This window comes from Ahaetulla prasina, chromosome 2 (genome assembly GCF_028640845.1).
Source record: "Ahaetulla prasina isolate Xishuangbanna chromosome 2, ASM2864084v1, whole genome shotgun sequence".
NCBI classification, from domain to species: domain Eukaryota; kingdom Metazoa; phylum Chordata; class Lepidosauria; order Squamata; family Colubridae; genus Ahaetulla; species Ahaetulla prasina.
The window spans coordinates 259514610-259527539 of NC_080540.1; the positions used below are offsets into that span (position 1 = coordinate 259514610).

General features: G+C 38.6%; 1 protein-coding gene across 3 annotated transcripts in view; it reads right to left on the bottom strand.

Annotated features, from left to right (window-relative positions):
* The window catches only part of LNPEP (leucyl and cystinyl aminopeptidase), a 45902-nt gene extending 36251 nt beyond the window's left edge, over positions 1 to 9651 (bottom strand). The window contains exon 1 of one of the 3 annotated variants that reach the window (XM_058168008.1): positions 9631 to 9651. Coding sequence is in view for 1 of the 3 variants with exons in the window: in XM_058168006.1 (XP_058023989.1) it covers positions 9012 to 9033 (22 nt within the window). In the remaining 2 variants the exon portion in view is untranslated. Of the gene's footprint in view, positions 1 to 8733; positions 8955 to 9011; positions 9596 to 9630 lie in introns of those variants that run through there. The other 2 variants (XM_058168006.1, XM_058168007.1) reach the window with 2 other exon arrangements.
* Between the last annotated feature and the right edge of the window lie 3279 nt (positions 9652 to 12930).

The following is a 12930-nucleotide window of genomic DNA, read 5'->3' on the forward strand; positions in this document are numbered from 1 at the left end:
ATAACATTCTTTGTTTTACCTACAGCTATCAGACTGCAGAACTTCAAAGTACATGGTATTAAATTAACAGTTTAGTTCATATGTTCTGAAGATGAATAAGGAACGTTCTTGTTAATATATAAGCAATGCATATCTTTAAAATTTATATTCAGACTTTTAAGAAATTCTACTTACAGTTCATATGTATTTTGAAACTATAGATCAGGGGCAGACAGTTTGCTCCTTAAGGCCATGATCTAATTTCAGAAGTCCTTTGCAGAACATAACTTCTAATCTTTGATAAATGGTATCTATCCACCTTTACATTTTATACTGGATTGGAAGAAGATAATCAGAAACAATGGCAAAGAAAAGGCTGGATGATAGAAAAAGTAAAAAAGATTGTCAAATAAAAAGCATCCTCACTCATAAAGGACTCTGAACCCACCCATTATTCATTTCAATCTTACCAATTATGTATTTCCCATAAATGTAGCCCTCTATTTTTTTTTTAAAAAAAAGTTTGCTAATCCTTCTCTAGATAATGATACTGTCAGGTGCAAAGGTTCAGGACCATACATTCAGCTAAGAAGCAGTTCAGAAGAAGCCTACAGTATATACAAGAATCCAGTCAACTAAGGGTCAATACTAAATTGGTACTAGGTAAGAGTTAATTAAATTTAAGCGGCTGAATTTGGATTGCTTGTAGCAATGTGACAACTCCAGACTGATTACTCTCTTAACTCCACCTCCTGGCTCTGCCTTCTCTTTTCCTAGTCATTGCACATATAACATAATTCATGATTTTAGTCAATGTAGTGATTAAAGGATGGAGTTCTACAAGTTTGATACTAATATGAAAACATTATCTCATTGCTGAAAAAGATTTAATTTTGGTGGGATATAAATGCACATGTACATCACAACATTATCTGAGCACCTACTTATGACATCTAAAGTCAGAGGTTGCAATCGTAAGAGTTCAACTCACATTTGAGGAAATAAATAGGCTATCATATTGCATTTCATGATATTCGATACAGCACAATCAGGATTTAAGAAATAATATATACAAAGATATGGAGGTTGTGCATGGCCATGTCCTCAGCTTTAGTGGCATACTAAACTATCTCTACAGGATTTTGGCAAATCAGTTCATTTTAAAAATACAAAGGGGACAGTGCAGTAATTTTCTATTACAGTATTTCTATACACATGCTAAGAAGCTGGTCTCATACCCTCCAACTAGTATAGTATCTTTGGGACCAGTAGGAAATTCACTGTAGTTATCAACTGGAAGTGGTGAAGTCAAAAGGATAAATAGCAAGGAAATTTGAGATTTTGCCACTAAGCTCAGATTTGAATACTAATTTTCAAGACATATTTCTCACTACAAAGAAATCTGATACAACTCTGTTCTGACTATACACAGATATATATTATATACACAGATGTATATTAGGGAATAATAATAAACTGCACAGCGATTTGTCCTTGGTAATAAATGTTTACTTGGTAATAAATGGCCTGTTATGAAAATGTGGTTTCAGTCTAGATCAAGGGTGTCAAACTCGCATCGTCACGATGTCATCACGTGACGTATCATGACTTTTCCCCTTCGCTAAACAGGGCATGGGCGTGGCCAGCATGTGACACATCCAGCCTGCGAATTGCGAATTTGACACCCCTGGTCTAGATCATCTTCCTAATGACACTACTACTTAGTCAATCCACTGTATTTCTTAACACATAAAGGCACTTGCAAAAGCATATGGTAATAATTCTGTCAGCTACTATGTGACAAATAAAGTCTTGAAACTTTCTCAGTTTGATTTCACTAGATACCATCTAAATCCAATTAGAAAATTATTTACTATCTCATCATTTATGTAATTACAATTGATAGAGGAAAAAGTTAATAGACAAAATAATGCTGATAATTTAATGGTATGCTCAGATAACATTATCCAGAAAATGTTCCTGTAATTTAGCACATTCCAATGGACAACAACAAAGAACAATCTTACCCCAAGTAACTGCTCTCTTTTAGTCTTAATTAACAAATAAATGGGAAAATCTTGCACAGGTGAAATAAATGATCAGCAGAATTATTTTGGCAAAATTGTATCCTAAATCAGAATTAAATGTTTCAAATATAATATTTTTTTTGATTTGGCAACACACTGAACAAATGTTTCCCAGAACTATCCCACCTTTCTTTCGAGCAAGGGCAAGTAAAGTTGTCTTTCTGCACTTGAACACAATCTTTATTTCAAATGTTAACCATCAAGCAGTTGTTTACATTGCATCTTTTTTAAACTATAAAATAGAAAGATCTGCAGCTTAAGGTGCCTAGTATTTTGTCCATTCTGAATCTTTCCTCATCAGTACAAATTTAAGATTTCTCACAAAAACATCAACTTTTGTTATTAAACCTCAGAGATTTCAGCAACAGTAACAACATTTCTGTGGTCATGTACTACTGTTGAGTACTGCAGAAGCTTTATATTATAATTTTTCCAAAGTAAATTCATTCTGTGTCACAGACAACTTGCAATTTGTTTAGTATACCAGCATTTTTGTCACTCAGATACTTATTTTCCAAACACTTTGAGCCCAATATTTTACCTGAAAAATACTTTCTATAACCAATAAAAATTGGCTTCATCTATATGACTTTAACCATTCATATTCCAATGAAAGTGTCCATGCAGACAGATGCAATGAACAGCTGAGGTAGCCAATACCCACCATTTTAACTCTTAAATGTAACAGGAAGGAAATGAGATTCAACAAGATCAGGCCTGATGTAAAAGAGGAGACCTTGTTTAATTTTGGCTTATGTTGCATTCTGCCATTCTACTAGTGCTTTTTCTGGCTGTTCCTGATATGTCCATTGCCTCCTCTACAAGTCAAAACTAGAAAAAGATAATGTATATCTCATGTAGTTTCTGAAACCTAAAATTTTTAAAACACCATTTATGTTACTATTTCTTTTAAAAAGACAGACAAAAAAAGATTTGTGTCTGGCTCAAGTCATATGTTGCCCAACTTGTTCAGCTGAAATATCCAACGTTGCTTAGTGTGCAACAAACAAAGGATAATGTTTTATATAAGTTCACAATAAAAATAACAAGTCTATTAGACATATATTTATAAAAAATTCGAAATCTTTGCACTATTTTGGTTTTTCACATCTGCTTTTCTGATTATCGAATTAAAAAATAAATTTTCTTACATCCCAATTGAGAAACCAACTTCCAGAATCAAAGCTCTATTGTGCCAGAAACTGAGAGACATGCTTAGAAAAATTATATTTTCAATTTAAATAGTTAACATGTCAAGCAGCAGTATAATGAAAGTAAGGTTGCATACCTAATTAATTGCAAACTTAACGAACAACTCATTTTTTGGTTTCCTTTCACTCACAAGTTTAGATAGAAATCAAACAAATAAATCAGTTGCTACCCCAGCCTTTCAACAGATAATATGGTTCATCCCTTTAAACAAGTTTAAAAGCAAACTTCAGTTTGCATTTATGAAACTTCTATATTTGCATTTCATTCCAAAAGCTCAGTGATCTTAGGATACCTGTAATTTTTTTTTTTTTTGTTTACATTTATACCCCGCCCTTCTCCGAAGACTCAGGGCGGCTTACAGTGTGTAAGGCAATAGTCTCATTCTATTTGTATATTTTTACAAAGTCAACTTATTGCCCCCCCAACAATCTGGGTCCTCATTTTACCTACCTTATAAAGGATGGAAGGCTGAGTCAACCTTGGGCCGGGCTCGAACCTGCAATAATTGCAGGCTTCGGTGTTCTTAATAACAGGCTATTACCAGCTTGAGCTATCCGGCCCCCTTATATAAGTGCTCACTACATTCTCTGTACATATGTACTGATGGATTGGTTATGGGGAATTATAGCAAGATATTAGAAAGAACCAGTTATCTGAATTAACTGAATTAACAGATTAACAGTGTTGGAAGGAACCTTGTAGATCTTCTAGTCCACCACCACCCCCGACCCAAGCAGAATTGATTTGTGGAGGGGAGATGGAAAAATGTTTTATATATAAATATATTACAATATATATTAATAAAAAACATTCAGAAATATTATATCCTACATCTATTCTTTGAAATTCTATGAACATATCATGGGAGTTTAAAACCATTAATAATACTGCACTCAAAGAGCAGCAATCATATCCTGAGTAAGCAGAAGGCAGAGGATCCACTCATCAGCCTCTTGAAACATAGCATTAAAAAATCAATTATGGATAAAAGCTTCTTCAAGACTAGCTTTCAGAAAATGCCAAAGGATCTTTTAAAAAAGGCTAAAAAGAAATCTAGCCTGACTTTTAGAAAATATTCCTTAAAAAAAAAACCCTGATGCTACAAGATAAACTATTTCTTCTTCACCAACTCTTCTTTCTGTTAGCCTTTAAATATAGCTCTATGGGTCCCTAAGCCAACACATATTTACTAAGAGGAAAAAGCCGGTTTATAAATAAAGCACTGGTTTTATTTTTAAAACTACAAGCTTCATGGTAAGTGGAGCTTCTTAGTTAAAGTATTTGTCTAGACACAATCTGAACTCTTAGGAGTTCAGTTTTTACATTATTTTACAAACAAGATTTGAAGATTTAAGTAGGATTATGAATTCCCAGAAGAGCTCACAAATATATATTCACACTAATTGGTTTTTTCATGAGTTTAATTACCATGTTTGTGAAGTGTTTTGATCCACATTTTTGCCATAGGGCAATGATGGCTAACCTTTTAGACACCAAGTACCCAAACTGAAAGGTGTGTGCGCGCACATGCGCAGACATGCATGCATGTGCAGCAGAGATCTGAAGACCAGCTGGCCAGCGGGAGATGGGGCATCCCAAAACCAGCAGCGCAGCAAGAGGTAAGATCTTTTTCTTTCGTGAGTTTCTGTTTCATCGTTTGCATGGGAACAGCAGCTCCCAAAAGAAATGCCACGGAGATCTGACCTGTGGCGACAACACACGTGCCAGCAGAGAGGGCTGTGCATGCCACCTCTGGAATGCATGCCATAGGTTTGCTATCAAGGCCATAGGAAAACACAAGACAGAAAAATACCAGAAACAGAAAAAATAAGTGTTCCCTTAGTACTTCTAAGAAAAAAAAGATCTTCTCTAAGTACCATAAAATTTGAAATCATCAAATTAGAATAGCAATTTGCCATAACAATTATTTACACAATCTTTTGAATGAAGAGTTTGAATGCTCTGTTTTAATAAATCCATGCAAGGTTGTTTAAGCCTATGAAATTAGCTTTTTTTTCCTGTATCTTAAAATGAGCTTTATGCAATAAAAGATATATTTAATATACATTGAACACCTCCAAAATATATACTTCTGCAAGTATTACTTGCAGAATGTTAATAGATATAGTACAAACTTTATTTACTAATATTTGTATGCTGCCTATTCTTAAAATATGCCCACTTGTTAACATTTTGGGGGCTCAAATGCAACAGGTTTAATTGCTAATTTTTATTTCAGTTTTCTGCCAGGAACTCAGGGGATATACAAACACTCTTTCCAATATTTTTCTTTGTAACAACAACTCACTGAAGTAGATTGAGCTAAGAGTTATTGGCCAAGTTACTCAGTAAGTTTCCAGTGCTGAAGTAGACTTGAACCTGGATCTCACCAATGTTAGTCTAGCTTTTTAGCTACTACCCATATTTTAGACCAGTGCTTCTCCACCTTGGCAAATTTATCATGTGTGGACTTCAACTTCCTGAATTCCCCAGGCTGCGTTGGGAAGTCTAGTGGTTGAAGTCCACACATCTTGAAATTATAAAGGCTGAGTGACTTATGAAAGACACATGTTCTGTTTAGCTACAACCTCAGTATTTGGGATCTCTCAAATTATCAAGAATTGTAAACTTTTCACAAAATACTAGCCAAAATAGTTATTGTACAATAATAAATACAGGTAGTCCTTGTCTTTCAACAGTTCATTTAGTGACCATTCAAAGTTACAACAGCACTGAAAAAGGTGACTTATGACCATTTTTCACATTTATGACTTTTGCAGCATCCCTATGGTCATATGATCAAAATTTGGATGCTTGGAAAGTAGTTATATTTATGACTGTTATAGCATCCCAGGGGAATGGAATGGAATGGAATGGAATGGAATAGAACAGGGGTCTCCAACCTTGGTCCCTTTAAGACTTGTGGACTTCAACTCCCAGAGCTGGCTGAGGGACCAAGGTTGGAGACCCCTGGAATAGAATAGAATAGAATAGAACAGAATAGACTAGAATGAAAACTTCAGAGCAATTTACTCAAATCTTTGGAATATTTTTTAATATAATTTTCATGGCTTCTTCAGAAGTGGAAATAAGAAAAATGGAAAAACAAAGACCATTTTTATATTTTTTATCACTTTGATCATATATTCTTTGATCTTTTGATTTTCAGCTGAAAATAAAGACAAAAAGATAACAGGGTGAAATTAAAAGTGAGGCTCAGATTGAATATTAGGAAGAATTTCTTTATAATAACACAGGTAAATCTGCCAGGAACATTATACTCTTTCCCATCCAGGAAATTTCAAATAGGGTTATATGGTTACTTCTCAGGAATCTGGGGCAGATGATTGGATTAAATGGTCTATAAAATTACTTCCAGTCCTATGATTATAATTCTAGACAAGAGAAAGGATTGCTACTCTGATCTAAGTAGATCAATATATAACTGTTGCAAGAATATTATCTATATAAATGTACTTATGTAATCCCTGCAATTTTATTTCATGTAAATTCTGACTCTTACCTCAATGTATGTTAAACCCCTTAATCCCAGATAACTTCCTTGTTCTTGAATTAACTAATACACTATTTTTGCAAGAATTACAATAAATAATCTCAAGTTATATGACATTTAAAAAATCTTGCAATGTTTTTCCTCAGGCCCAATTGGTTCACAGAATATATCACAAAGCAGTAGTGAAAAGGAAATAACTCAGTCCTGGCTGGAAATCAGAACTTAGTTGTATCTCAAAGATAAAGAATTTTAAGACCTAGACATCCTTTACAGTCAACAAATAAAAATCTATTTATGGATTACAATTTTATCCAAAGAAGACTAGGCTTTCTCTATGTCTCCTTTTCTAATTCAACCCTTGGAAATCTGGATTTAATTAATCTAATTTTAACGTTTCATAGTAAAAGATCACTGCACCTTCCTTGAGGTGAGTTCATCAGTATGTCCTTTTTCTTTTCCTGGTATTTTTTCCAGACTTCCCAATCTAGTATATAGACTCAGGATTCTCATTCTAATAGATACTTCACTCAACCCTTCTTTGTTTTTAATCCAGGTGTTTAGCCAACCAACCCTGCTTAGTTTCTAATCCAAGTGATTAGCTTGATGCTTACACCAATTGAAGCTTCTTAGAATCTAGAAATGAGTAAACAAACAAAAAATGTATTTAAGGATGTACCTTGCCACAAAAAAGAGAAAGATATGCAACAGATTGTTAATAACCCAACCAATATTCACTGTTCATTGTAAGAAACGAATAAAGAGAATGCACCTATTTTAAACAAATTATTCCACAAATAAATTCTAAATAAGACAACAGTAGTGTTTTCCCTACTTTCTTCAATCTTCTGTGATCACTCAAAACTGAGATTTCTGAAAAATGTCTTAGTAAATTATCAATAAAGGAGAATATTTGTCGCTCTAGGTTGAAATGAGGGGTTCTTGGTGCTGAGCTTGATTTTTTACTTACTAGAATATCTCTTCTAGAATATCCTCTAGGAGATATTTCTATATGTTTACCAGGATATCTCCTTTATGAACGAAAACTTTTGTTCATTGATTAGCATTAAAAGATATTTCCATGTAACATTGATTTCAAGATTCCAGGTCTCTAAACTGCTGCATTTTAAAATATCAGTTGCATTCTGTAATTGAATTATATCTGGTAACTAAATTCTAAATAACATGGATTGTAACTCCATCATCATACCTAATCATATAAAAAATTAAAGCTTTTACATTTTCTAATTACTGAACTGAATCCCCATGAAACCTTCACTAATCATAAAATAAAGTTCAAACCCTTGCACAAAGAATTCAAGCTGTTCTTGCTATTTCTATCATCGTGATAAGCCAAATGAGAATTGCTCTGTTGATATTGCCTAAACAGCAGTAGCCATCATCTTTGAATTAAAATTCCTGCTTGGGAATGGAGAATCTTCTCTTGGCCCAGTTTCAAGAGGAAATTCATTTTCCAATAAGCTTCTAGACACTCCAGTCAGGCCCTAGAAAAGCTGAGTTGTAGAACCCAATAAATAGGAAAGAAAATATTTAAGAAAAAAGAAACCCAGTAAGTCAGAAAGAATTTACATCATTTAGAGATGCAGTTGGCTCCCAGCCAAAGACAGTTGTTGACAGAGATTCCCTCCTCCTCTCCAAAGGAGGAGGATTTCCCTGCCTTTCTGGATGCAATTATCAACATGTGCTCTTTTTTACACGGCAGTTCCCTCTTAGAAATTATTTGTTGTGCTCCACAGCCTCAACCACTTTACGGGTCGGGTTTATTCTCCCCGCATGTCAGGAAGCCAAACGCGATCCGTGAAAACCTGCTGCTTGACCCGCGAGACCTTTTCGGTAGGCAAGGGTGGGTGGGGGGACAGACGTCCTTCTTCCCCCAAACTTTCCACCGGTGACTCCCAGGTTGTCACCGTACAGCAACCTTACCTTCAAGGCTTTCTTGGTGGCGTTTCTACGGGGCGGCGCGGCCACCTTCGCCCCAACACACCTGGGAGCGCGGGAGGAAGACTCCTCAGAGGCGGCTGCTTAAAAGTGCGCGGCCTTGAGATTTCAGGAAGTTTGACGCCGGGCCTTGGCCTCTCTTGAACTGCAGCATGAGGGCCGGGAGGGTTCTGCTGTAACCAGAGGTCCTCCAGCAGCAGACCGGAGGAGTCAGGTTACCGCTGGCGCGCGGGAAGGCCAGAAAAGGGACTGCTTTTACTCACCGCTACTGGGGAAGGACTCCATTTTCTTCCTCCTGCGAGGCGAGCCAAAACACGAAAAGGGCGGAAAAGACCAAAAAAAAAAAAAAACCACGTCCGAAACCAAAACAAAGCAGAAGCAGAGGCCGCCGCGGCTCCTCCTCACACCTTGGCCTGCTCCTCCTCCTCTTCCTCCTCCTCTCGCAGCTGCATGTTACCGAGGCGGACGCGGCTGCCGGCCCTTTGCGGTCCTGCAGGGAGCCTTCGTGCAGCAGCAGCCGCTGTCGCCGCTGCCTACAGAATAACAAGCCCTATGACGGGAGCAGGAGGACGGTCTCGGGAGGGAGCGCTGGTCCGCTGCCCACTCGGCTCGCTTCCCCTCCCAGCCGAAGGGCTCCGGCGGCTCGATGTCGAGGGCAGGGACAGCCCTCAACCATTTTCTGCTTCCCAGCTTCTGCAACCCCTCCCCTGCTTAGGGATGGGCTGTTTAGAGGCCGCCGAGTCCACCTCCTCTCAACGCTTCAGGACCCGCTTGAGGAGGCCTAGGCGAGTGGCTTGAATTCAGGGGCGGCTGCGCCTGATCCAGAGAACCTTGGGGCGTTTTTTTCCCCCGGATGAACCAGCCCCCCCCCCCGCTACCCACCGTTTGGAGCCCCCGCTGTCAAATAATACGGTTGGAAACAGGTCGAGCTCAGATCCGAAGTTTCACTTAGAAAGGCTTAATTTAATTTCGGGCTCATAACATAACATAAACTGGTTTTTCCAGATTTCTTTTTTTCCCTTCCGTGTTTTAGGATGTTTGCCACCTCTCCCCTCTTTTTGAATTTAAAGCCAGTAAAATTCTCATCAAGTTGCAACATCTCAGATCAAACAAGAGATGGTAGTAAATAATATATAGACAGGCAGTAAAAAGATTGCTGCTGTGTTGGGTTTTGGCGGTGCTGTGGTGTCTCAAAGCTGTGTAAGGAGTAACATACAATCAAGCAAAGGGGGGCCGTTTCCCCTGAAATATGCATAAATAAACTGTCATCTGCTTTTTTCATAGTTGCTGAGACACAAGGAAATCTGCCAGGAGAAGGAATCCTTTTTTTAAATAATTCCCAGACTTGCTCTTTGTTTACAGATAAATCTGTCCCTGGAATTATTCTTTTTACAATTGTAATTTGTTATTAAATTGTAACCTGATGGCACCCAAAATGTTTCAGAAGTAGTAATGTGAACTTGCTTAAACTAGCTGTCTAAATTCCCAATTATAGTTCTTAGTTACAATTATCCTTAATTGCAATATATCCTTAGATATAAAGGATTTATAGACATTCACCTTCATCTCTTCTTGTAATTTAAAACATATTTTACTATCCTCTTGGAGTTCTAGCACACCACCAATCAAAATGAGGAAATACAATCCAACCATTATAGCAGCAAAAAGTAATTCTGTCTATCTCTGGATGCTTCCTCCCAAAAGGAAGGTCTTTACCAATGCAAAAGTGGGACAAGATTCCCTGAAGCAAATTCCAGAATAAAGTCATAACCACCAAATAGCTTCTATGAATCCTGCCAGATGAATTTTGATGACTACAGCTAAATTCCATTGATGTTGCCAGGATAGATCCAGTATCAACCTGACTCTTTTCTACTGATGTATATGTTTTTGGAAGAGATAACGAGAACTCCAGTTATCCAGTTACTTGACTTCAGTATGTATTTTTTTTCCTTTTGACTAGCTATATTTGTTACAGGCAATGAAAAATTCAAAGTACTAAAGTGATGCTTCCTTGTTACACTTTTTTCTCTAGACCAGGGGTGCCAAACTCGATTTCATTGAGGGCCACATCATTGTGGTTGACCACTGGGGAGGCTAGGCCAACTTCCCTGCCTCCCTTCTCATTCCCATCTCCTTCCTTCCTCCTTCCCCTCCCCTTCCTCCTCTCCTCCTTATTCCCATTTCCTTCCTTCCTCCTTCGTCTCCCTTTCTCCTTCTCTCCAGGGGTGTCAAACTTAAGGCCTGATCTGATGTGGCTAGATCTGGCCTGCGGGGCTGCCTTTGAGGCAGCAAAGGACCAGCCCCCGGCCCCTCAGCCCTGGCCCAGGTCAGATAGATGCTGATGTATAATTAAATGGCGGCCATCCAGCCTGGAAAACAGTGAGCCTTAGATCCACGGGACAGCCCCGGAGCCAGCTAGGGGCCGTCCCTGCTGCCTCGGCCCTGCCCCCTGGGGGTGTGCACAGATGACAAGCCCCCAGGGGACAGGGCTAAGGCAGCAGGGTGGTTCCTCACCAGGTCTAGGGTGGCCCCGTGGATCTAAGGCTGACTGCATTCTGGCCCAGATGGCAGCCATCAAGTTATAGATTAGCACCTAGCCAGTCTGGGCTGAGGCGCCAGGGGCCCAGTCTTTTGCTGTCTAAAGGGCAGACCAGCAGACCAGATCTAATCACATTGCGGGCCGAATTCAGCCAGCGAGCCTTGAGTTTGACCCCCCTGCTCTAGATCTTCCTGGTTTGCATTTCATTCTAATGAAATGGCTGCCATAATGGGTGTGGCAAATCACAAAATACCTAATTACTAAAAAAACAAATTAACGAAGTTACCATTCTCTGGCATCACAAGAAGTTCAGTTTTTTGCTCCTGCTGACGCTGCCACTGCTCCTTTTTTGTTCTTCCTTCTTGTCTAAATAGATATGGAGCTGCAGCCACCACTTTTAAAAACATTTCTAAACCAACATTATTCAAGAGAAATTATGCAATGTGGGGCTGATACAATCAGTAGGAATATTTCAAAAAACAGAACAAAATATAACCAAATTTGGTGTTGGGAGAGAAACTGGCAAAAGAGAGATTTTGTTTAAAATGTGCCACACCTGGCCAGGGCCTGTCCTACGAAGAAAAAAAATCTATAAAAAGTTTCCCCTAGTCTTTCCAATAGTAGAGGCAATTAGGTTTTCAGCTGAAATTTCTAAACATTCTAAATTCTTTCTTTTAGTCATATGACCAAGAGCAACCAGTATGCAGCCTTCTGAGTGACCACATACTATACATACTAGCAGATACAGTATGCAAGCACTCACCCTGATTAGATTTCTTGCCTATACATGTATGTCTCTCATACACACAGCACATGCACCAAGATGAACCCTCCCGCACAGATAAATTTATCTATTTATAATTATAAGGTAAAGGTTCCCTTCTCACATATTTGCTAGTCATTCACAACTCTAGGGGGCGGTGCTCATCTCCGTTTCAAAGCTGAAGAGCCAGCGCTGTCTGAAGATGTCTCCATGGTCATGTGGCCAGCATGACTCAATGCCAAAGGCACACAGAACGCTGTTACCTTCCCACCAAAGGTGGTCCCTATTTTTCTACTTGCATTTTTTACGTGCTTTCAAACTGCTAGGTTGACAAGCTGGGACAAGTAACGGGAGCTTACCCCATTACGCGGCACTAGGGATTCGAACTGCCGAACTGCCAACCTTTCGATCGACAAGCTCAGCGTCTCTTACCCACTGAGCCACCGCATCCCACTATTTATAAGGCTGCTCTAATTTGGGAAGCATATAGATTAAAAACAGATACAATACTTAAAACTAGACAATAGCAAATATAACAGGAAAACATACATACCAGTGGTGAAATCCGGCCGGATCTATCCGGCTTGTGCAATCCGGTAGGGCCAGTGGCATGAGGCTCAGCCCACCCACCAGGACATCATCACGTTCTTTACCCTCTGCGCTCATATTTTCAATCCAGTAGCGAAGGTAAGTGCATTTTACCCCTGATACATACCTAACGGAAGGAGATATTTCATGCCAGGTGAGCCCACCATGACCTATCCTAGAAATTCAGGAATAAACCAAGTTCTTAAAGATCATTTAAAACTGTTATGAGTTGGACCAGTTTGAACATCTGAGGAAATGTTCCAAATGACAGGCACTCTGACAAAGAAGG